This window comes from Arachis stenosperma, chromosome 1, assembly GCF_014773155.1.
Source record: "Arachis stenosperma cultivar V10309 chromosome 1, arast.V10309.gnm1.PFL2, whole genome shotgun sequence".
Classification (NCBI taxonomy): Eukaryota; Viridiplantae; Streptophyta; class Magnoliopsida; order Fabales; family Fabaceae; genus Arachis; species Arachis stenosperma.
Genome location: NC_080377.1, coordinates 122,087,361 through 122,114,045, shown reverse-complemented (window position 1 = coordinate 122,114,045; position 26,685 = coordinate 122,087,361). Strand labels below are relative to the sequence as shown.

Genomic DNA, 26,685 nt, shown 5'->3' with positions numbered 1-26,685 from the left:
TGGTTTTTGCATGAGTTACCTCTTCTCTCTCTGTGGCCGAACCGGTTTTGTTTTGAAGGAAAAGAAGCTGAGCTCGGGTTTGTGTTTCAACTGTGAAGGCTTCACTTCTCTATAAAAGGGGTGAACAGTCATGGTTTGAATCAAGGAGTAAGATTTGAGAGTGCAAGGCACAGAGTTCTCAAAGCTACCTGAGCTAACAGATTTCTCTTCTCCTTCAATGTTTTCTATTTTGTAATTTTTCTGTTTAATTTTGTCATGTCTTGAGTCTCATCGAAAAAGGCAAACAGTGAGGTTTGTATGAAAAAGCCATAGAGCGGAAAAAGGCAGAGAGTGCAAAATTAAAAGAAAAAGCCATAAATGTCTTAGAGTTCCTTTGTTCATCTATGTTGTGTTTCATGATTCTGTGGGAATCCCCTTGTAAGTTGGGTTAGTACTTTACAATTTGTAATCTGGATGATTATAGTGAAATTCCATAATTGTTGTGATGGAGACTGGATGTAGGCTGCACTGCACTTAGCAGCTGAACCAGGATATATCTGGGTGTAATTTTCTCTCTCTCCCTACTTCAATTCTGTTTTTACTGTTCAGATGAAAAATAAAAAATGTCTCGTGTCAAGTGACGAGACAAAATGAAAATGTCTCGTGGCTAGGGACGAGCTAAAAACAGAAAAGTTTCCTCTAAGTCCAGCAAGTGTTAGCAAGCAAAAAAGGGGGCTAAGATTCAACCCCCTTCTCTTAGCCACTGAAACCATCAACATGTTTAATCTTGACTCTATTATTGTATCATTTTCAAGCTAATTTGCAAGTTGCAAGTGTTATAAATTGAGAGTCCTTGTAAAATGATAACTAGAATTCCTCAGTTTAATTGTATTACATGAATTGAATATAGAAGAGAGCAGTTGAGTTAGCATAGTTATACTTTCGTATCATTTTTATATCACATTATATTCACCTTCTCATTCTCTCTAGTCTTTACTCTGTTTCGTTCCAAATGTGATTATTTTATTTTATGTAGACGCAGAAGCCAAACACTGAAACACTTTAAAATATGTATGTCTTGAAGGGGCACGGATTCCATGTGCTGAAGATATTTGGCACATCAGTGCGCATAGCACTTATCTTTGGTCAGATTCGTCTATTGGTCATTAATTTTTAAAGTTTTGATAAGAATGGAATACTTTATGAAAAAAAAAACATAAATGAATTTATATTTTAAATTAATTTTATATTCTAAACCAATTATTATAAGCTAAGTAATTCGGTTCAATTAATTTTATTAATTATAGTTATATGATATTGAAAATAATTTTATTAACTATAATAAGATATCATATAAAATTAGTAATTTTTTAGAATAATTGTATAGATTATAGTAATATAATTTAAAAAATTAGTTATTTTTTTAGTAATTTATAAATTATAGAAATATGATATGAGAAATTAGTAAATTTTTAAAGTAATTTTATTAATTATATTAATATGATGAGAAATTAATAATTATGTTAAATTAATTTTATTAACTATAGTAATATGTCATGAAAAATTATTAATTATATAGAATATTAATCATAGTAAGATATTATAAAAATTAGTACAAATAGAAAGTACAAAGAGAAAACAGAGAATACATAAAAAATTAATTTTTTTAATAATTTTATTAATTATAGTAATATGATCTAAGAAATTATTTTTTTTAAATAATCTTATTAATTATGTTAATATGATATGAGAAATTAATTATTATGTTAAATTAATTTTATTAATTATAAAAATATGTCATGGAAGATGATTAATTATATAGAGTATAAATTATAGTAAGATTCTATAAAAATTAATAAATAAGATAAATATATTTTAACTAAGTTAGACTAGTCTAGTCATCTAGTGGTTAGGTCAATAACTCCAAACCTTCAACTCTAACCCCTAACCTCTAACTCCCAAACTCTCATAATTAGTGTTTTGTTTTTAAAAAAAAAAAAGATAAATATATTTTGTTACACAAATAAAAACCTCATCAACCTTAATGATAAATTCAAAATTAGTAATTTTAAGAGTAGTTTAATTAATTTTATATATATTGAAAATTAATAAATTTATTACATTAACTTTATTAATTATGGTTAAATGATATAGAGAATAAATTTATCAATTAAAATTTTTGTAATATTTTCTAAAAATTATTTTGTTTTTCACAAAATTTAATAAAAAAAAGACAAAAAAATAATAAGAGTGATATTTGTGCTTATAATATTCTAATATTTGTGTCTACGTATATTTTAATATAATATCAGTATCATTTTAAAGATAATATCTAATACAAATTTTAATTTTTAATTTTTAATTTTAAGTTATTTTAGTTATTATAAAAGTAAAAAATAATAATAAAAATTAATTCCATTAAACTGCTTAATAATTTATTTATGAAAAGATATAATTGTATTTGTATAAATGATAATTCATGGTTCAAAAGATATAATCTCATTTTAAGCTTTGACGGAATATTCGAAACCGCAGTTGACAGTAACAGTGTGGGTGTGTGGCCATGGCGAATCAGCAGAATTTGCCAGAAGGAACAGAACATTCTAGAACAAGAAACTCTCAAATGGGTCTTCGTTGGTGGCAAAAGTGGCGTTGGCAAAACTACATACAGCTCAATACTCTCATTCCATTCTTCTTGCCACTATTCGCGACTCTGTTCTCATAATCTCCACCGACCCAACTCATAATCTCAGCGATGCTTTTCAACAACAATTCATAAAGACTCCAAATTTGGTCAATAGCTTCACCAATTTCTATGCTATGGAAGTGAATCTCACTGTTGAGCATGAGGATGTGGACGCTTCTAAAGGGATGGACGGTTTGAGTCACTGAAATTTTCGGTAGAATGTGGGCAATAGCCGAAGCCACCATGACTGAGCGAGGGAGGAAAAGGAGTTGGTAGCGTGACGAAGAAGCGAGTAGGAGAGGTCTTGAAAATTCAGTCGTTGTTGGCGTTGGAGATAATGGAGGAGGCCGTGCGCTTACACAGTAGGGAAAGGGGAAGAAGAAAACTTGGAAAAAATGTTAACGGCAGTAATACATAATTAAATATGGATATTTATTTAAAAAATAAAAAATGACCCCTTTATTTTATGTGCAATTGCAAAAAGAATCCCAAAAAACAAATATTTTTATTTTGACATTTTTTGGCTTATTGGTATGCCAAACACGTTTTTGGCATTTCAGTGCGCTAAGAAGGAGCGCGTACCAAATCCGTGCCCGTCTTGAAGATAAATGCAGTGCTATGAATCATGAGTATAATTTTTTTCTCCATTTCTTTTTTGTTTTCTTCAAAAGTATTCTTGTAATATATGCATTCAACATATGACAGGACGTATCTCCTGCTGTGCCATACTATATTCAAAGCAAATTTTTTGAAGACACCAATTTGTATAGGACACAAGGCCAAATCCTAAACTACATGAGCCCTATGCTGTGCACTTACACTTTGACAATTCTATTGTTTGATCTCCATATACTCCTTGGAGATTTACTTGTCTTCACAGTTGATGGTTCTAACTGAACTTCCAGCTTGGATGTATCTAAGGACAACCTTTCCATAATGAAAGCATCCAAATCAAAACCACTTTCATCTTCTTCACCATCATCGACATTAGAACTTGTGCCGGCTAAATCAACCTTGTTTTTATTTATTCCGGCGATACTTTTGAAAGAATCCGGCATCATGTTGGAAGAATTCGGGTCCAGCTTGAGGAGTCTCTTCAGACGGTCAACGGCCGGGTCTATAATATCTAAGAATCCCATAACCCATGAAGCATCATCTACAACTTCCGTGCGCTGTTGGATGCAACAAATTGAATTTTTGTTATATATGCAGGAGCTATCAAAATAGTACTTCCATTGAAATTCAACTTTTCCCTTATCTCTCAGATCCAAAGATTGGTTAAGTTATTCAAAGTGGTGGTGATTAATTCATTAGGCAAACTTTGGATTATAAGTTACTTGAAGCAGTAGGGAATTTAGACTATTTTCTCAAACAGTTACCTGCTGGAAATAGAGGTTACGAATCTCTTCAGCACGAACAGAATTTCCTTGATCTTCCTCCAGTGATGCCCAAGTCATCCATGTCACATAACTCTGAGAGTTTATATTCAATGATGATCTAAATAATCTTCGGGCAGCTGAAAGATTACCAGCCCTCTGTTCTAGAACACCCCACGCCTGCATTCGGGAGTAGTAGTTACAAGAGGTGAATACCAAGCTCTTTTTAGGATCAATATGTCCCTACATTTTATGCATTCATATAAATTTATCACCTGAAGACACCTAGCAGCACTCTCACTGTTTGAATCAATTGATAAGGACTTTTGATATAACTCTCTAGCTTTATTCAAGTTTCCTTCCTTCCACTCCATCCAACCCCAAGCCTGCATATTCCCAAATATCTGATTACTCGTTCTCTTTTTCACAGAATTACAAACCAAAGAAGAAACTCCAAAAGCCACCAGCAAATCAAAATTGTAGCTAGGAACTTCCGAAAATATATATTATAGGAACTTCTGAAATTGACACAAACCAACAATGCATATTTGATCCAAGTGGAGAAATTCTTACAAACCAAACAGGTTGATGCCTTGGATCCAATTCAGATGCTCTCCTGAACAAGACCCGAGCAAGGTTTGCCGTTGAGTGCTTGTATTCTAACAATGCAAGAGACTGAAGGAGAACAGGATCCCTCGGATTTAGAGCATGGCCTATCTTTAGAAGTTTTCTTCCCTTGTCAATGTTGCCCATTTTAGATTCAAAGATGCCCCACACATGCCAAGCAAACCTATTTTTAGGACTTGCCTGTACTGCTTTCTATTAAATTACAAAGGAACAAAAGAAGCACAAGTCATTCATAATTTATTAATCATAATTAGTAGAAGTAAATGTCAAAGAAATGTTGATTGATTGTCAAATTCATACCTCAAACAATTTCCTAGCAGCACGGTAGTTTTCCTGTTCCACCTCCATTTGTGCCCAAGCCTGTTTCCAAGAACAAAATCAATTCATATTTTCCTTAAGATACCATGCACAAAAATAGAAATTTGTTACAGAAACATTATCCCTCAGACGATCAACTTACAAGCCAACTAGCGCAGCTGTTAGGATTACATTTCGTGGCCTGACTGAATAAATATCGAGCTTGCTGATACCGATTTGCTTTAACTTCAAGCAATGCCAGTGTTTGGTAAATATACTCATTCTCTCCACAATATTTAAGACCTTTCACTAACAAACTCCTTGCCTTCTTTATATTTCCCTGCTTTAACTCTAGAACTGCCCATCCGTGCCAAGCAGCAACATGCTTCTTATCAGCAACCGTGGCAGCGTCGAATAACTCTCTTGCCCTCCTCATATTTCCCATTTTATTTTCTAGAACAGCCCAACACTAATCAAAAAGAAGTTAAACCCAAACTCAACATACAAGAGAGGAATCAGCGATCACACATTAAAGAAGAAAGAAAGAAAAAAGATTAACCTGCCAAATGTAAGCATTTTCACCCTGAGTAGCCTGGCAACCCTTCTCGTACACCTCTCTCGCTTTACCTGTCTTTGATTGCTTGCTCAAAATTTTCCCAAGTGCCACATAAGCTCGACCATCTTCCGGCCAACAGTATATACACTTCATTCCCATTCGAAAATTATAACAATGATAAAGAACAAAGAATTAGAAACACACTCAATTTTGGCAATTTCTAACGGTAGCTACTCTCACGAAGATGGTTGACATAACACGAGTCACAGCTATTATCCTCACAATTATTCTAAACAATTCCATGTGACTAGTCGCCATTTCCAACACTAAACTTTATAATATTGATAGTTAAACAGAGAAGGTTATGGAATGATAATGAAACACACCTTCTGAAGTATAGCTTCTGCTTCTTCATAGAGAAATTTTCTAGCCAAGACCTTGGCCCTGTACAGTGCCAAGTCCAAGTTCACAGTTAGCGGCTTCTCTTTGGGATTCGATTCCACCCTTTCGGGCTCAAACATGGGCATCTTCTTCGCGAACTTCGTGAGTCCGGCATCGATCGCAGAAGCAGAACCATTCGCTTCATCGTCATCGGTCGCGTCCTTCCCTCCGTCCTCCTCCTCATCGCCGGAAACCTCCATCACCGGCCGGCGAACCACGAGCCCTCCCTCATAGTTGGCGTCTTTCGGCAAAACTACATTGGAACTGGGACTCTGTTGGGAGGAAATGGCATTTTTGTCCAGGACAGTAGTGGTGGATGAGGAAGAGTCTCTGAGAGAGCAACATGGCGGAGAGGGCAAAACTGGAATTTTGATGCCGAACTTGACGTGGTAGTAGTTGTTGTGCTTGGGCTGAGTGAAGAGATTGAAGTTAGAAGAAGATGAAGATGATGGGGAAGGAAAAGCGTTCATTTCTGGGTTAACGGATTAAACTGTTTTTGTGTTTTACTATACGAAGGAAATGTGAGGTCGAAGGGGGAGGACGAAGGGAGCATGTGTAAGTTTACTATTTTAGACATGGTCATGATGCGTGCTTGATGTTTTAATATCATTTTATAGTTGAAAAAAGGGGGCATTTTCGTAGTTTCGTACTGTGTTTATAAACTGGTATATGACATTTATCCACGTTGCTGGAGGACTTTTGTGGCTGAGACTTCATCCAAAGTGCAGATTTTAGTGACACGTGTGGGATCATCATTGGCATGTGTGTTTATGTTGTGATTTATCAGACACACAGATATGCAAGAGGATGAACACATTTTTACCTCTCTTGTTTTATTTTAAATATATTTAATATATTAAAATGTAATTTTTTTTTCAAAAATTGTGTAGACATTTTTAATTACTTTTTTTTTATCATTGCTGAGAATTTTTTTTAAATTAATTATTTTCTTTAAGTTATAATTTAACTCTTTATACATTTAACCTCACTATATCTAATTTTTTATTTATTTTATAATTATAATATACGTAAAAAATCATTAATTATTTATTTATATAAAATATATATTAAAATACGTAATATATTAAAAAATTGTTTAAATAATATATATAAAAATATACATATATATAATATAATCAATTTAGTATAAGTGATCGATCTTTATAGTATACAGAGTATTTTTTTTAAGCTTATATTTCTGTACAATAATCTGAGTCGAGATATAACTCCTTCTAATGCTAAAAAATAATTTATATAGAGTTTTATATTCTAAGAGCATAGACGTCGAGCTATACTTCAGTCTTCGGAAGAGGTTGAAACTTGCAAAAAGACTCCAATATGCTCAAATAAAAAAAAGTATAAGATGAGGTATAAGTTATTCAGAGATGTTGTGTTGTAAGTAGTTACTCTGCAAGCCTAGTATTGTAGAACTGTTAAGGATATTAGCCTGATTTTGTAGTAACTGCTCCTAAACATATTCAGATGATTCTATTATAGCTGAAATTTTCTGTAACTAAAGATAAGTCACCTTTATTATTTTACTTGAATTTTGATTTATAGGTATAATTAGGTCGAGTTGTAGCTAACGGATCAAGAGGTAAATTTGGGCCAAGTTATAGCTAATAGATCAATGGCTGAATTTTGGTTGAGATATAAGTTTCATTGGCCGAGTTATAGGTAATGGATCAAAACTTGTTCTCTGAGTAATTGGTGGCAGTTACCGAGTAATATGGAATGGACCAAATTCTAGACCGAGTTTGAGGTATAACGACCAAGTTATATGTTGGTAATTTGTGAGTCATGAAAATCCTAATGTTTTGACCTAATATCCGAATTATAACTTGTAGCCGTCGAGTTATAATGACCAGATCATAGCCCCCAAGCTTGACCTGTTTATTTTTAAGAGAAGCAGGTTAAGCTTTTATGAAAATTGATTTATAACTTGGCAACATATAGAAGAGATGCGGTTGTGTTATAATTCAGAAATATGAGGATTAGCCCCCAAGACAACTTGATAATCTTGAAAATAAAATTGGACAAACTTGTCATTGAAAAATGTGTTGCTTATTTCAATATATTTTTGAACGAGTTTATAGGTGATTGTTTGTTGGACTGACACCGACTTAAAGGTGTCAATTTGCTTTAGCTGATTCAAACTTATAATTATCAATGTCGGATTTTTTGGATTGATTTTGACTTATAGTTGCTGGTTTGTTACATTGATTCTGACTTATGGTTGCTGGTTTGTTAGATTGGTTCTGACTTATAACTGTCGATTTATTTTTGTATGCCAACTTTAATATTGGTTTGCTATAATATGTGTAGAGCGTAGGAAAAACAGTAGCCAAACTAAAGACATGAATAAAAATAAAGAATGATGAAGTTAAAAATAATGTACTATTTATTGAGAATTACACTTTTAACATAAAAAGTATAGGATGAAGTGCCACATTAAAATCCCTCCAAGCAAAACCTGGTGTAGGAAAAGTCTTGTGAGTGGGAAAAATATAGTACATCTTCGAGTCATAGTTCTTTGCCTAGTAGTGCTTGAAGGGTGCAAGTTCCTTGCCGATCGATTGTTGATTCAAAAAGGTTCTTCTGGTCGTCTTCTTTTGATTGAGTTGGTTTATTGATCCGCTGAACTTGTCTAAGTTCTTCTATTTTCATCTGTCTAACTACTTTTTCTCGAAATTCTGCCAAAGTCTTTGGCTTGGTGACAATAATAGTCTCGTGAAATTTGCTAGGGCAAAGACCACTCTTAAGAGTATGGATGTGGAAGTTAGGGTTGCGGTTGGAGATCTCCATTGCTATCTTATTGAACCTCGTCATGTAGTCACGATGACTTTCGTGTTGACCTTGTTTGATTGTGATAAGGCAGTCAGAATTATGAACATAGATCTTCGATGCTGCAAAATTGTTGGTGAATAGGTCAGCCAATTCCTGAAAAGTAGAGATAGAACTTGTTGGTAAAGATGAAAATCAGGGTAAAGTAGTACCATCTAAAAATGTGGAGAAAGAACGACATAATATTGGGTCAGAAGCACCGTTAAGAAACATCATTAAGTGAAACTTAGTGACATGTATGCTCGAGTCCCCAATCCCCTCATATGGCTTTAAAGTAGTTAAAGTAGTTGGTAGGGTGAAGTTCTTCGACATCTAAAACTTCATGATTTCCATGGGAAAAGGGTTTATACGTCTTTTCAGTGCCTTTGAATGTGTGACTTCTACCAGAGTATGAGTTCCTGACACATGCTCATCATCATTATGAGCATCCTTGCGATCTTTCTTGTTATTCAGGTTCTTTTGCTGTTGTGTTAATAACTTAGTTAACCTCTAGACCTCGGTCTCAAGCGCAACGTTATTAGCTAATAACTCGACCTGAGTTGGTGGAGGAGGTGGTGGAGTTTGCTCATCAGCCATTGATTATAAACGACAAAATAGGGTAAATAATCGGGTAGAAAGATAGTAGTGGAGTTAAGTAAATTTGGCCCCATGATGGGCACTAAATGTTCCTGCACAATAATTTCAGCCAAGGTATAACTCCTTCTTCCATTTATATGGAGTTTTCTGTCCTAAGAGCATAGACGTCGAGGAACACAGGAGGGTTGGGACCTGCAAAGAGACTCCAACGTTCAAGTAAGAAAAAGTATAAGATGAGATATAAGTTATTCATAGTGAATAACGTACCTTTCACGTAGTTAAAGTTTTGTATTTATAAAGATATTGTGTTGTAGGACTCAACAGACCTAGTATTGAAGAACTGTTAAGGATGTTAGTCTGATTTTGTGGTAATTGCTCTTGAATATATTCAGATGATTCTATTATATCCGAGATTTTCTCTAACTGAAGATAAGTTACCTTTATTATTTTACTTGAATTTTGATTTATGGGTATAATTAGTCGAGCTGTAGCTAACGGATCAAGAGGTAAATTTGGGCCGAGATATAGCTAATAGATCAATGGGTAAATTTGGACCAAGATATAGGTTTCATTGGCTAAGTTATAAGTAATGGATCAAGGCTTGTTCTCTGAGTAATAGATGGCAGTTACCAAATAATATGGAATAGACCAGACTATAGGCCGAGTTTGAGATATAACGACCGAGTTATGTGTTAGTAACTAGTGTATGTTCTCGTACCCTGTACGGGATAATATATGAAATTATATAAATATTTTTATTAAAGAAAATTAAATAAAAATATATATAATAATTATTATTATAAATATTTTATAAAGTTATAATTAAAATCAAACTCTAAGAAATTTTAATATTAAAAATAATTAATATTTATCTTAATCAATTTGAGTTTATTGAGTGATCATCTCACTCATCCGCTTAAGCAAGTATTAGGAAGAAAAAAATGAGTATCAATATGTGGTTAGACTTTGCAAGAGTATTGAAACCTGTGAGTACCCGACCCGTCCCTACCCGGTCAAGACGAATAATAACTCGACCCGAGGCGAGGCAGGTTTGGTTCAGGGCGAGTGTTCGAGCAGGGCAGAACAGGGTCGAGTTTAAGGCGTACCCACCCCAGGGTATATACATATAAACACCTTTTATGGATTAGAATTTGTCTCACATCACAGATTCATGATTATTCTGAGTCCATACTCCATAGCCACGCCAGAGAGACTCAGTCATCCTCACTGGGAGTCTTCTTCTTCTCTACAGTAAACCTCACAGCTCTAATTGTCGTCACAGCTTCCGTCATCTTGCTACTGAGCCGTCACTGCCTACCTTCACAGCTCTCGTCGTCGCCGCTGCTGAGCCCGTCACCATCGTTGTTGAGGTCGTCGCTACCTTCCTGCTGAGCCCCTTTTTCTCTAGGTAAATTTCTTAAACTCGTCGCCGCTTCCTCCTGTTGAGTCCCTTTTCTCTAGGTAAATTTCTCTCTCCTCTCTCTCTCTCTCTCTCTCTCTCTCTCTCTCTCTCTCTCTCTCTCTCTCTCTCTCTCCCATCACATCGTGAGTCTGCTAAGTTCTTCTTCTTTTTCCACAGACTCATCACTTGTTCGTCGCTGCAGCTTTGTGTGAGTCTGTTACCGGAGCCCCTTTCTCCTGAGCGTATCGCTGTCTTCCTCCTCTATTTATCTGTCCGCAAATAAGTCCCCCTGCCTTTCTCTCATATTATAAATGACTGAATCTGTATTTCATTGGATCTCTACTTGGTGAAGTTGTGAGTTTGTGTTGTAATTTTCTTGGTGAAGTTATGAATTTGTGTTGCAATTTTGTTTATATATATGCAGTGGGTCTAATCTACATTTCAATGATTTCTATCCATATTATGTACTAATATTTTTCATGAATTATTCTAAGATTATTTTATATAAAAATAAATATGTTTCATGATTGATTTTTCATTGAAGTGTGAATGTTCTCAGTTTATTTTGTATTTTTCATTTTAAATCGTTAATGACTTTGGGTTCTAATTACTGATGTTGGCATCTTGCAATAGTTTATATATGTTGATTGAGAATTAGAAATTTTGTGATTTTGGTTGATTTATATACGTGCAATAGATCTAATTACTTATGTTATAATGGTTTGCTCAGTTTTTTCGATAAGTACTTTATGTATGGTTTGTTTAGATTTTTCAATTTTTTCAATATAGGTGCTTTAAGATTATTTCATGGCTAGTAATGTTAGAGAGAACGCACAAAACAACAGTGTTGCTCCTAATGATATTGAGATTGACATTTAGAGTAATGCTAATACACTTTATGTTAATTTTGTAGTAATCAGACATTAGTTTTTTTTTTCATGTTATTTGACTTTATATGAATTTTATGTTTGTAGTTTAATTTATGTATAAATTTTAATTTTTTATCTTAATTTATGTATGAATATGTAAATCTTAAAGTATTATTTAATTATTATAGGATGAGTAAGAGTGGGGAGGGTACTCGCAGGAAAGGGTTAGGGTACCGACAGGTATAGGTGGAGCGAGTAGTTGAGAAGTTTAAGGACGGGGGCAGGACTGGGTAAGGCAAAAACCCACCTCACTGCTAACTCTATACGTAGTGGATTAGTTCTCGATCTGTCCAGTTAAAAAAACACCATAGAAAAAAAATAGATTTTTTTAAGTAGAATAATTTCTCATTGATAACAATATTTATGGAGATTTGTTTTTGTTGGAATTTACCTGTGACAATTTTATTTGTTAGCATCATATTCATTCTTGAAGTCAAAATAATATCATCAATATTGTTACCTATTAAAATTTCACATTTTATGACATGATTTTCAAGTTTTCAAACTCAGACTTATGCCATTACAAAAGCAATTAAGTTAGTTAATATTTCTTAATAATATTCGATATATAATTTATTCTATTTTAAAATGAATTATTATTTTACTGAATTGTTAAATATATTTTTTAATTTCTTACACCGATTTATTTGGCAATATTTTTATACAGTGTATGGAATAATTAATAAAAATATATGAAGTTTTTATTAAAAAATTAAACAAAAAATATATATAACAATTATTACTATAAATATTTTATAAAGTCATAATTAAAATCAAAAGTTAACAATTTTTAATGTTAAAAATATTAAAAATAATTAGTATTTATTTTAATTAATTTGAGTTGGTTGAATAGTTATCTCACTCGTTTATTTACAGAAGTATTTTTGAATCTCGCTTATGTATATAACAACTCATTGGCTAACGAGAGACCCTTGATAAATGGAGCTTCAATCCGTGATGGATTAGTTCTCGGCTTGCCGAGTTAGAAAATACGGGAAAAAAAATAGTATTTGTCTTGAAAGTAGAGCAATTATCACATTGATAGCAATACTTGTGGAGATTTGTCTTTGTTAAAATTTAAATGTGACAACTTTATTTATTGATATCATATTCATTCATGAAGTCAAAACAATATGATCAATGTTATTACCGGTTAATATTTCACATTTTATGACATGATTTTCAACTTTTCAAACTTATATATAGACCTATTTCTTTACCAAAACAATTAGATTGATTAATATTCCTTAGTAATATTTCTAAAATATTATCGTTGAGTATTCATTTGTGTGAAAAAAAATCATAATAACTTTGGTATTTAATATATATATATATAATTTATTCTATTAAAAAATTATTATTCCTAAATTGGTAAATGTATTTTTCTCTCATTTTATACCAATTTATTTGGCAATAATTACCGTTAAAAAATGAATGACTACATTATCTTATAATATGATGTATAAAATAAAATTAAAAATAATTTTTATACAAATTTAAATTTGACTTTAAAATTGATTAACAACTCACCTTTTTCAAATTTTAATAACAAAAACAAAATTAGTTAAGTGCAAAATATTCGAAATTTAATAATTTCAATCATTTAAATTTTAATTAACGAAAATTGGGTTAGAAATTAATTATAACTTAATAATCGATAATATATATATATATATATATATATATATATATATTAGTACACAAATAATAATATCTAATGTATCATTTATTTATTTTTTTAATAGGATTAATGTATAATTTATTGAAAATTACTTTATTATCCAAATTTTTTTATAAACATTGTAGTAGGTGAAAATAGTGATCTTATTCTTCTATTATTATTTAAAAAATTATTCATAATTTTTTTATTACATAATTAACTTAATTAATAATTTTTATTATTATTTTTCTACTTAAAAAATCATATTTTTACTATTTATATATTTTTTTAATACTAATAAATAAGTGAATATTTATATTATATTTATTGTCCTAGTTTGAGTTGCTTATTTCGTATGTGAATAATATAAATAGAGAAAAAAATTATGTAATAAATCATATGTTATAAAAATTAGTTAATTTACACATAAATTAACCTTATTAAAAATAATTTTTTTATATATAATCATCTTTAATATATATAATAGGTTTAATTATTTTGTTGGTCCCTATAGTTTCGTGAAATTTTCAGTTAGGTCCATATATTTTTTTTTTCTTTTTAATTGGGTCCCTGCACTAAATTTTTTTTCAATTAAATCCCTCTTAGTAGTAATTGGCTTAATTTTATAGAGACCCAACTAAAAAAAATTAGTATAGGGACCTAAATAAAAAGAAAAAAAAGTGTATGGACCCAATTAAAAAAAAAATTTGGTGCAAGGACTCAATTAAAAGGAAAAAAAGTATAGAGACCTAATTGAAAATTTCACGAAACTATAGGGACCAACATAGTAATTAAACCTGTATAATATCATGTATATATTACGATGACATTTTAATTATTATGTGAGTGATTATTATTATTATTATTATTATTATTATTATTATTATTATTTATTTGTTTGTTTGTTTTATTACGTTAATAAATAATATTTAGACTAAAAGAGAAAAAATATAATTAAAATTTTTTAGTTTGATTAAAAATTTTCTTGTAAGCATATCTAACTTTTATATATATTAAATATAATAATATTTAATAGTATAATATATTTTGTAATAATGACTCAAAATATTAACTTAAGTGAGCAAGATCAACCTAGGTTCATTGTTCGGATTTTAAATTCGAATTAGGTTCATTATCTTGGGACTCAATGCAGATGAAGTCCACGTGTCCCATCTTAAATCGGCTCAAATTGAATTTTCGTTGTTAGTTAGAGATGGTAATGGATGCTTGTGTGGACACGGTAGACTTTCATTTCCGTTCTTTGCTCCAATTTTTTTTAAAAAGTACCCTCCATCCTCTCTCCATTTTCGTCGCAAGTCCCTCTTTAATAATCCCCTTAAGAAATGCAGATATCTATAATTATCTATAGATATTTTTTAATTTTTTTTAAATTAAAAAAATCATAATATAATAATCATAAAATAATTAATTCAATATAATTCAACACAATTCATAATATATTCATTATAATAAATAACATTTAAAAAAATATATAAAAACATCTTCCAACAAATAACATAACATACTTTTTTTAGAACGAAACTGAACGATGTAGAGACAAATTTAAGAGCCAGAGAAAGTGAGTTAGAGAGAGAGATGAAAAATCAAGACTAAGGATGTGTCTAAAAAAAATTTGAATTGGAGGCAAGAATTAAAAAATATATATTAAAAAAATCGGTAATTTTATATTCACGTTGTTTTAACAAATCTTATGGAGAGGGTAACTATGTCCCCTTTTCCATCCATTTCATGTGGATAGGTTCCCACAATCCCACCCATAAAAATTTGACATATTTTTATTAAGTCACAAATTGCGATTGATCTCTACGAATATATATTTGACCTTTTTTTATCATTCCAATTGCTAGCATTCGTCGGTTTGTAACGTGGAATTATACCAACCACTTAGTCAATTCTTAGATAACCAAAGTTTAGGTAATATCATTCTCATAAAATTACATATATCTTATTATAATAATATTAATAAAAAATAATATGTTTAAATACTAAATGAGTCATGACTAATATCACATTTTATAACTTGTGAAATCATATTATAAACTATTGATAAGTTTGAATTATAAATATAAATTGAAAAAAGTTAACTATAAATTTAAATGGCCTTATTTTTAAACTGTATAATTTAATAATTTTTTTCAATTTCTATACTAATAATATTAATTTTTCTAACTTTTTTAGTTTATGTTCTCAATATATTGTTCCTTTAGAAATATTCAATTATATAAATACTATCTACTTCGTTATACAATAATCCAGAATCTTAATTATTTGGCTTCTAAAGCGAGGATCTCTACATTTTTAAGAATGTGATGCAATTTCTTTATCTATATCACCATTTTATAGCAAAATACACCAACCTCTAAATGGAGGTCAAAATTAATAACCAAATAGAAAAAAAGAAAAAGTCAAATACATGAATGTCTAACTACTATGATACATAGATAAATGTGAAATTACAATTACACAAGAATTTTTCTAAGCTATAATTCAAAATTCACCTATCCATTCTATCAATTAAATAACATATTCGAGCGGTACAATTTCTGTAGGCCGCCACGTTGACTTTCGAACACCTAAAAAGCCCTTATTTTCTTTAGTGTAAGTCATGCAAACCTCCCCGTTCATAAACTTCACCATGCTCTCAAGCTCGTTAAGTACCTCAGTAGTGTCTCGAACAATAAGCATATTTTTGGGTCTCAGAATTTGATCAATCTCAGCCACAACAACTTGAAAATTGCACCTAAGAGACCAATAAATATATCAGCAAAATAACACAGATAATTATTGTCTGTTGATATGATCTGATAAACTATTGGTTTTGATAAATAAGAAATGAAATAATTATACACACATTTTCTTGAATCTTGAAAACAGATAATCTGCATGGAGAAAATCGTAGGACCTAGGATAAGTGCTACACGATTTACACCAATTGTGAAACATGCCAAAAAGACCGTGTTCATATATAATAGGAAGTATATTTGGAGTATCTACTGAAACCACATTCATGACTTAAATATTCAAATCTTTTATAGTTGCAGCAAATCTGGAGACCAAAAAATAATTATAAAACAAAGGTATTGACAATGATAGATTTATATAATTCGGATTAACATTTTAAAAGTGATTTTTCTTATCCTCTGTATATTGATCTTATATCCATAATATTTTGAATATTTGACCATTGAATTTCTCCTAACACATTTTTAGTGTTCATAGTCCATGTTAAAATTGTCAAGGACAGACTTTTTATAAACTCCAACTTGAGAATTTGTCAACCATGGTCCATGAATACTTCATGGTTAACATATTATATATAGCTCCAAGTGTGAGTTGGAGTATCTGGTGGCTTGTATCCACGATAAGTCAATAGTTACCTTCTTGCCACGATGTCTCATAGGAAGAAAAAAAATTGTTGTAAAAATTACCAAATAAAAGAATAATTGATAAAAAATGAGATCCTCTTCTAATATATATGACCTTTTATAATGATAAAATAAAAATAGAAGGAGTAAAATTTTATATTTTTATATTAGAAATAGAATTTAATATTTATCCTAATAAAATTAAATAATGGATTAGTTATAACTAATATATTTAAATAAATAAAACAAATCAAATAAAAATATTTTTAAGAATTAATCAAATCAATTAGTTAATATAAATAATTAGTATAATTGATTTGATTTGATTTAATTTATTGAATTCAAAAAAATAAATCAAAAAATAGTTGATTAAATTTAATGAATTAAAAGACAAATAGAAAAACACTCTCTTAGGAGACAATGATTTTCTTAATTAAATTAATATGTGTTTATTATATTCGATTAGAATAAATAACAAATTATCTATTTTAATTTGTACCTTATAAATTAATAAATTAAAATAATCGATATAATGAATTATAGTTAATTAATTGATATAAATTATAATAGATTACGCGATATTTAAATATCTAATTAAATTAATTAGTTGATATAATTAATTTATTTTAATGACTTGTATTTAATAATTTGAAAGAAATAAATTGAAAAATACTTTTAATAATTAATTGTTTTATATAAATTATAATAAATTGTGTGATATTTAAATATATAATCAAATCAATTAGTTGCTATAATTAATTCACTGTAGTAATTTGTATTTAATGAGTTAAAAGAAATAAATTGAAAAATACTCTCCACATCAGTTTCATTATTAAGTGTAAAAATCTAATTTTTTATATAATAGAATAGATAGAATAAATTTGTGAGTTATAAAAATTCTAACGTCGTGACCTAATATCCGAATTATAACTTATAACTGTTGAGTTATAATGATCAGATTAACTTATATAGTATTTGGATGAAAAAAATAGGGACAGGAAGCTAAGAAATATTTTAAAATTTGGCCCCCAATTAAAATCAAAGCTAATAAATAGTAAACCTTTTGCCTATCATATTTAAATTTGATATTTTGTATTTTATTACTCTCATTATTCTCTTCTAACATAGGCTTTTAATTTTAGTCAATGCTCATATACAGTTATTTTTATATAGAGTTGATAGTTGATAACCGTTATATTATTTGATAAATTTGATTAAATTATCATCTAACAATTCTTAACTATCATTAATTTCATGTGAGTTTTCAACTTTAATTTTACAATTTTTTATAGTAAGCAGACAACATAACACATTTTTATTTTTAATATTGGATTAATAATGGTGTTTTTTTAAATCGTGATCTACTGTGGTATTTTTCTAAAATATGGGATGATTTAACTTATGTAGTACAAATCGAACCGTTCGATTTCTGTACTCGGATCGTCCGATTGTGTTTAAAAAATTTAAAAATTTGGAATTTTGTGTACTCCAAATTTTTAAAATTTTTTAAATACAAATTGATGAGTCTGATTTGTGTACCCTAAATTTTTAAAATTTTTTAAACACAAATCGAACTCTCTAATTTGTGTACCTCCCATAATTTTAAAAAACACAAAAAATTATTAGATTAAAGTATAACACTCATCTTACTTCTATATCCAAATTTTTTAACCACAAGTAACTTGGTGGAGCATGGATTTAAAATAAAAGTATCTAGTCTAATTCTTTAGAACTAGCTAGTAATAATTACGTAGAAAGTGTGCACGTAGCATACGCAATTCTGTACTTTGAAATTTCAATGCTTTTCATTGATGATTACATGTTAATTTACCACCTTTCTGACACTTTTTTACCTCTACACACGGCCAATTCCTCGATCGAATATCAAAATATGCCAATCATGACAAAACATGTACGACCGAAAGTTCAATGAAAGTCTTTCTTTCTTTTTTTCTCGCTGAGCAATTCGTCATTCGTTCATTCAACTTGTTATTTTATATAAAATTGAACCTATCTATTAATATTTAATAATGTTTTTGAACATGTCAATTCATAATTATTATCTCGTGTATATTTTGATTAACTTCTTGTGACGACAGACATTTCTTACCGCATATTGCTGATGATTTATAAAAGTATGATGCATGCAATCGTGTCAGCAATAAGTACATGTATCTATGCGTATGCCATTCATGAATTGTTTACATGATGGAAATTTACCTCTTCTCAAAGTCAGAATAGATCTATAACATGTAGGGCGAAACAAATATGGAAATGCATCGAATCATAATTAGAGGCTATTCAATCGTACAAGTCCATGTAACTGTGCTCTCTTTTTCATGAATAAAGGCTGCCATTGCTCCCCTGTAACTTTCACCTTAGATTTCACAAGTCACGTACGTTGTTCTGTAGTACTATCTGTGGATGCTAGTTCCATCGATCGGAATGTAAAGAAGACAGGGAGCCAAAAGATTATGCTTATCAGAGAAAGAAAAGGGTAAAACTGATGAATGATTCGGTTTCCGCCGGGAATGAACACGTTTGTTCTACCAATTTTTTTAATTCGTTGATCAGCACAAAGATTTTGCTCCGTAGAAGATTGGAGTCAATATTTGATCATGTTAATTTTCATCAATTCTTTCAATAATTCGTTAGGTACGGTGATATTGTTGTACATGAAGTTCTGTAGAATCCTTCAATTATTTAGTTTCATTTATTTTCATTACTCTATTTTCAGGTAAAACTCTAGATTAGTAGTATATAATTTACTACAAGGGTAAAATATTTTAACATAACTTCTAACCGAAAAAGCTTGTGCTTGTTTGTCCTTTGGAGTTTGGAATTTACAGTGGTAGGAAACAGTTTTGGCATTTTGCCATTGTGCATTCATTGGCTGTTGTCTTCCTTTTTAACTAAGCAACAACACGGTAAATTGAACATCTAAAATATGCATTCTTGTTTACATTTTATGTATTGAATTTTTAGTCCATAAACTTTTGTACACAAGTATGCATATAAAATCTAATTACCTTGCACATTTTGTTGTCTTTTTTGTAAAGAAAAAAGTGAAATTTTATAAGACTGTTAGAATCAACTGATGACCTCACACTTCTCTTAGGCACTTAAACTCCCTCCACTCCCCTTCAAGTGTCTTCAGTTTTTTCACCCTCATAGCCTTTTTGTGTGATTACAAAGAAACATAACCATTATGAACCACTACTGCCTTATGTTCTTCCTTTGCTTCACATTGCCCTTTGTATTTTGTGATGTTGAAATGCATTCAGGTACACAAAGATAGATAAACCTTGTTAGTTTTTTTTATAATCCTTCCCTGAAGCTTATTTTTGTCATAGTTTTAGCAGGTCGGTCAACCCAGATTCTGCACTCTTTCTATGAAGAAAGAAACTTGACAACGGTGATGGTGAAAGCAGAACAGACACTCTCTACATCAAAAAATTTTTTAATGCATGGTATTTTACACTTGCTTCTCTGTTTGTAAAATTTGAGTTTATTATTATAACTAACAAGGCTAACATAGAAATGTTCTCATCCAGGTTCATGCACAAACAAAGACATAAGCATCTCACAAAGTAGAGAATCTGCTTCTGGAATTCCAGAGTACATTGTGCAAATTGTGAATACATGTGTTTCTGAATGTGCTCCATATGATATTCACCTTCGCTGTGGCTGGTTTGCTTCTGCAAGAGTAATCAACCCAAGATTGTTCAAGAGGCTCTCTTACGATGATTGTTTAGTTAATGGAGGAAAGCCTTTAGCCTTTAGTCAGATCGTTAGATTCACTTACTCCAACTCCTTCTTGTATCCTCTTGCTTTCAAGTCTGCTAAATTTTGCTCAACTCCCAAGTAAAAGACACCCAACAAAAAATTAAAATAAATGAAGTTTAGAAAAATGTTAGGTGTACTCATTTTTGTATGGAACATTGTGCCGACTCATCTATGATTTATCATGACTTTATTACTTTAATAAGGTCCATATTCTCTTTAGTGGTAGATAATAGATGTATTGACACAGTATCACGTATAAAATGAATTCATCTAAAAATGTTTAATCCATGATATTTGTTTCAAACAAGTGAAAATATAGCATTTTGGTAGAGTAATATTATAATTGTATCTCTCTCAATGGAAACAATTAAGTTGTTATGATTATATTTATTAGACTTTCCAACATAAAATGCTTCTGTTGTGGGGTTGTGGTTGCATGTTGCATGGAGAGTTTAAAGATTTGCTCATGCTGCAGCATGTGCATTCTTGGTGCAGAATAATTGAGTTGTCCTTTTTCTTTTTCTTTTGTTTTAATTTTCGTTTTTATTCTAGCGGTATTGATGAACAGGGCTTATTATGTATGAATGGAAGTTCCGTAAATTGAACATATTGAAATTAAGCATTATTTGAGTCACGTAAATTCTGCAAGCTTCTCAATGTATGTTTTCCTTATAAAGTTGATGTCTCAAATTCTGCCAGAAAGGGACGCATGGAATAGCCAAAACGTCAAATTTTGTCTCTGTTTTTGTCAACAGACAAAATAGAAAAAGGGTAAAAAGAAAGTGGCCTTTTTAGTCACTAATTTGAGTTGTTGCCGAATATTGTTCATTAAGGGCAAAAGTAAGATAGACATTTCAATTGCATCTTTAGGAGCGAATTTGATCCTCGTACATTATTTTGAAAGTAACATAAACATACTCTATCATTTAACTTTTTTTTTTTAAAGAAAAACTCGTACATTATTTTGAAAGTAACATAAACATACTCTATCATTTAACTTTTTTTTTTTAAAGAAAAAGTCATACTGGTTAAATTATTAAATAGTTAAAATCAGTTATTAACTTCAAAAAACTATATATAAAATTTTGATGTGATGTAATTGTAAAACAATTTTATATATGCATTCAATTGCGTAAAAATAAACATCTTAGCCTATGAATTGCTATATATGCAAGGCATAATTCGAAATTTCTATACTTATTTAGGGAGACAAATAAACTTATCACTTGATCGACCTATGTTGGTATGAGAAAATTAAATATTTAAGTATATTATTCTTAATTTTTTTTTATTAAAATGGGGCTAAAGTCTAAAGAAAGACAAATTAGATACTAACTAGATAAGGAAAGAGAGATTGAGATTAAGAGACTGAGACTAAATTAAGTCTCTATGTTATGTTTGGTAAAAATGTATAGAATCGAGTTATGTCTCAGTATCATATTTAGTTTAAGATAAATATGACACTAACGAATAAATTTAAAATTTGAAAAGTTAAATAAAAGTATTTTTGAAGAAAAAAATGTTATTAAAATTTCAATCTCTGTCCCTCAAAATTTCAGTCCCTGTATTCCAATTTTCTTGAGATATTTGGCAGTGTTTGGTTACTGTCTCAAACAAATAAAAACATAGACACAAAGACACAAATACACATGAACACAAAGATACATAAATTTTATAACATGTTTGGTGATAATACACAAGACACATCTATTTAATTCAAAAGTCAATTTTACTCCCAAACCAAAACAACCTCAACACCACCACTACCATCTTTGACCATGGCCACCACTCTCATAATTTTTAATTTTTAATCTTATCATAAATAATTAAATTAACTACTCTAATTCAAATATCAGTTACATAATTCAAAATTAAAATAATTGAAATAATTAAAAAAATAAACAAAAATAAATCTAACAAAAGCATATCTAAAAGCGGGTGAGGATTTATTAAAATTATGGACGATAAACAAAGAGCAATGATGACATGATGATGGGATGACGACGGTAATATGAAGGGCGACATAATAAGTGGACAACAAGTGAAGAGGGCAACATTAAGATGAGGAGGCATCAGCATGCGCAAGCAAAAGAAGAAAGAGAGAGAAGACAAAAGAGAGGCGGACAAAGGAGGGAGACAGTGGTGATGCCGATAGTAGCGGCAGCGACAATGATGGAAAGAGAAGATAGTGGTAGAAAAGAGGTAGGGAGATGGAGGAATTGACAAAAGGAGAAGGAGAAGAGAGTTATGAAGGTTAGGATAAAAGACAATACTGGAATTTTATGTACGCGTACCATCATGTCAATATCTCTGGTGAGACAGAGACACAAGAACATAAACATTGAAGACATTGACATAACGAGATACAAAATTTTTACTTTGTTATCCCTGTCAAAAAAAAAAACACCACTGAAAAAGAGACAATAATAAACAAAATGAAAATTTTAAAAAAGGGATAAAATTGAAAAAGTTTGTGTATTATAAATTGTGTTTTAGTGTCTCAAACTAAAAGAGAGACATAAAAGACATGTATTTTATGTGTTCTTGTGTGCTATCATATCCATAAAAAATTTGTGTCTAATAAACCAAACACTCCATAAAAAATTGAAATTTTATATTTCATGACTAAAATTTTAGTTTCAGTAACCAAATATAATATTCAGTTTCAGTTCTCCCACCTTGGTCTTCCCAAAAAAAATAAACGCAGCCTTAAAGCGCTAACTACCTTACTAGAAATGTTCCAAAGTGTAGTTTCTGCTCTAAATTTAAGTTTTTATGTACTAAACAATCGACAAATCTATTGACTTCTCTAGATATATTTACAAAATAAATATCCCAAAAATCTGATAGTGTAAAAATAATAACTCGTGTTCCAGGTTTTTTGGGCCAAACATACGGAAAAGCTTTTATACTCACCAACGATGGCTCATCGGAGAATCCTTGTGTGCAACTTTTTTTTTAAATAATTGTAGCAGATGGTATTATTGTAAGTTGTAATTTGTACTTTTTAGAAACAATTTTTGAACAACAAGCCTTTGAGGGGGAAAAAAACTGCAATACCAATATCATGACTCAATCATAAGCCTTCTTAGCCGAAGTTGGAGTAGCAAAAAGAAAATACACATTCTTTTAAAGAGATGAAAGTAAAAGTACCATTCTTGAAAATAAGTATATATTACGCACAATCCTGAGTTTCTTTCTACATTACTCATTGCTCCTAATTAATTCAAAGTCTAACACACACACACACAAACACAGAGACACAAACAAAAGGAACTCAAAACTAAGAAGATTAATCTTCAGAAACTAACACAAGTACCACTTCTTATCTTCCTGTTGCCATAGCAATTTTATTGTGGAAATAATTTGAGTCATCAAACAAGATGCATGAGTCATCATTTGCCTTCTTTCTTTCCTTCAAGTTTTCCCGCATCAGCATTCTTCTGCAGCTGAAGTGCAAGCTCAAGTGTCCACAGTACATCACCCATTGAAGGACGTTCAAGCCCATTATCAGATAAACACTTCTCAGCAATCTCAGCAAACTTTTTCAAACAATCAATGCTAATCTTCCCTTGCAGATGAGGGTCAATGATATCTTCAAGTGAACCTTTCTCTAGGTTCGTCAAAGCCCAATCAGCTAAACTAACTTGCTCTGTTGGCAACGTAGGATCAAGAGCTTGTCTTCCACATAACACCTCAAACAGAACCACCCCAAAAGAGTAAACATCAGATTTCTCTGTCAGTTGTTGCCTGCGGAAGTATTCAGGATCAAAGTAACCGAAACTACCTTTCACCATTGTGCTGACATGGGTTTGATTCATGTTTGGACCAGTTTTGGATAAACCAAAATCAGAGACTTTTGCTACCCAACTTTCATCCAAAAGGATATTTGTTGTTTTTACATCACGGTGAATTATGGTGAACTTGGCACCGGTGTGAAGGTAGTGAAGCCCTCTCGCCGCTCCAATACATATTTCAAGCCTTTGATTCCATGGCAAAGATGGCTTGTTACTCTTATAGAGGTGTTGCTGAAGAGTCCCATTGGCCATGTAATCATAAATTAGAATCATTTCGCCATCTTCTTGGCAAAAACCAATTAGAGAGACTAAATGCCTGTGTCTTAGCTTTGAAAGCATGTAAATTTCATTCTGAAACTCGTTGATTCCTTGATTTGAAGATGGGTTAGATCTTTTCACAGCAACTTCTTTCACTCCTCGTATGACACCCTTGTAAACCTTCCCAAATCCACCAACACCAATGACGTTTGATTCATCGAAGTTGTTTGTAGCGAGTTTAATCTCCTCCATTGAAAAGTTTTCGCACAATAAGCCTTGTGTTGAAATACTACAACCAGCACCACTCTTATGGTGGCCACATTCAGTTGTTGTGTTCGGCGAGTCATGTATGGCCAACCAATTACCAAGAACAGTTTCATTTCTATCACCCTTTCTCTTCTTTCTAAGGTAAACAAGTAAGCATAAAGCTGCAACAAGAAGAACCAATCCAGTAGCAATGATTGCAGCAAGATTATTATGTTTTTTGTTACCTTTCTTAGCTTCGGAATCAAGAAGCAACTTTGATGGGGTAGGATTTTTCCCTGCCAAGTTTCCATTGGTGTCATTGATCTTGAATATCTCCAATCCATTAAGAATTGCATCGTAATACTGTGGCTTTGTTTTCACAGCGGGATGCAATTCCACCCACAATTCTTGATCATCAACACCAGGTACATCCACAACAAAAGTGGCAAAATCTTGATAAATGGGAGCACCTTTGGATTGAGTCCACTCATAAACATCAGCACCCTCCAGTGTAGTTTGGTTGTTAACGTAAATGTTAAACTTTCTTTGATTATTTCGGGTGAAAAACAGCTCACAAAAATGGAGCCTCACAATGTAGGTGAAATTTGCATCAACCTGAAAAACCCAACTGAGGTTATAATTCAGATTCACTCGATTATCAGGACCCATTGTTCTTGCGGTGGCGTAAACATCCTTAGGAGCAATGTATTCTGGAAGATCGGAATAGTATTGAATCGTAAGATTCTTATCCGCCACAGCAGTGACACCTAAGGCTGCGGCGAACAAGTAAGGTGAATCATCGTACCATGTTCTGCTAAGACCACCGGAATCTCTGTCGGGTGAAATGTATTGTCCACCAACGTTCAACCGAATCATGGTTTGCAACGACGAGTTGGCAACAGAAATCGATTGGTGAGTTGAAACCAGAGGTGGTGGTTGAGTGAACAAGTCAGGGATAGCAATAACTTCAATGCCATTGATGAAAGCGTATGATCCATGGCGTTTGGAACACGGTGTGAACGTGATGCTGAGTTTACCTGATTCTGCAGGGACGAGAGAATACTCCTTGATGAAGTAGGCTTTTGCGAGAGCTTTTGCTGTGAGGTAGGCACTGAAATTGTTGAGCAGAGTGAAGCCATTTGCGTCGACGGAGAAGTATGAGTTGTTTGGATCAAGAGAAGAATCGTAGGTGGAAGGGTAAAAGTGGAGTCGGATATAGTGGCGTGTGTTTGGTGAAACAGGGAACCGGAAAGTTGATGAAGAAGAAGTGAAGATCCTTGCAGACATGTATGGTGTTTGTGAAGGAAGAGAAGGGTCTTGTTGTTTTGCTGTTGAATTCTTTGTGTCAATGGAAGAAGGTGTTGTGAAGTACTTGGAATCTGGCAACCATGTTCTTCCGTTAGAATCTGTTCCACCGGTGGAAGAACCGCATGAGATTAAGAAGGATTTGGCAGCTGGTTCTTCAGTTCTTGCGGTTGTGATTAAGATTAAGATGATGGAGAAAATGATGAGAGAAAACGGGTACTGAGAATGAGGCCTCATTGCTGGAGAGAAGAAGAAGCTGCTTGGTAGAGAAGAAACTGAGACAGAGGACAAGTTACAAGTGAGAAAATTTAAGGGAAATTAACGCGTAAATTCTTCAGAGGAAGTCGGTGAATAATTAATAAAGCGAAGAACAAAACAACAATGTTTCTTTTTTAATTAACTTTCATATGATTGTGTATTAATGATTTCTGTGTTTTTTTGCTTTTTCTTTCCTTTATCGAAAAATATAAATAGACAATGAAAATATTAAATAATGTGAATATAAATATATCGGATATTTAATTCATTATGTGT

At 31.4% G+C, this 26,685-nt stretch overlaps 3 protein-coding genes across 3 annotated transcripts; 1 reads left to right on the top strand and 2 right to left on the bottom strand.

Moving 5' to 3' along the window:
* Positions 1-3,282: 3,282 nt before the first annotated feature.
* On the bottom strand, positions 3,283-6,508 carry LOC130960617 (protein high chlorophyll fluorescent 107). Its single transcript, XM_057886067.1, has 8 exons — positions 5,908-6,508; positions 5,525-5,668; positions 5,129-5,434; positions 4,969-5,028; positions 4,615-4,860; positions 4,317-4,427; positions 4,045-4,221; positions 3,283-3,837 (listed from the first exon to the last, which is right to left on the bottom strand). The coding sequence occupies exons 1-8, from the start codon at positions 6,430-6,432 to the stop codon at positions 3,481-3,483; spliced, it is 1,926 nt and encodes a 641-aa protein (XP_057742050.1). The 5' UTR covers positions 6,433-6,508; the 3' UTR covers positions 3,283-3,480.
* A 3,827-nt stretch (positions 6,509-10,335) lies between these two features.
* Positions 10,336-20,627, top strand: LOC130933195 (uncharacterized). Its single transcript, XM_057862749.1, has 5 exons — positions 10,336-10,498; positions 10,709-10,790; positions 19,955-20,043; positions 20,122-20,229; positions 20,314-20,627. The coding sequence occupies exons 1-5, from the start codon at positions 10,336-10,338 to the stop codon at positions 20,625-20,627; spliced, it is 756 nt and encodes a 251-aa protein (XP_057718732.1).
* A 3,251-nt stretch (positions 20,628-23,878) lies between these two features.
* Positions 23,879-26,415, bottom strand: LOC130940369 (receptor-like protein kinase ANXUR1). Its single transcript, XM_057868486.1, has one exon. The coding sequence runs from the start codon at positions 26,386-26,388 to the stop codon at positions 23,941-23,943; it is 2,448 nt and encodes an 815-aa protein (XP_057724469.1). The 5' UTR covers positions 26,389-26,415; the 3' UTR covers positions 23,879-23,940.
* Between the last annotated feature and the right edge of the window lie 270 nt (positions 26,416-26,685).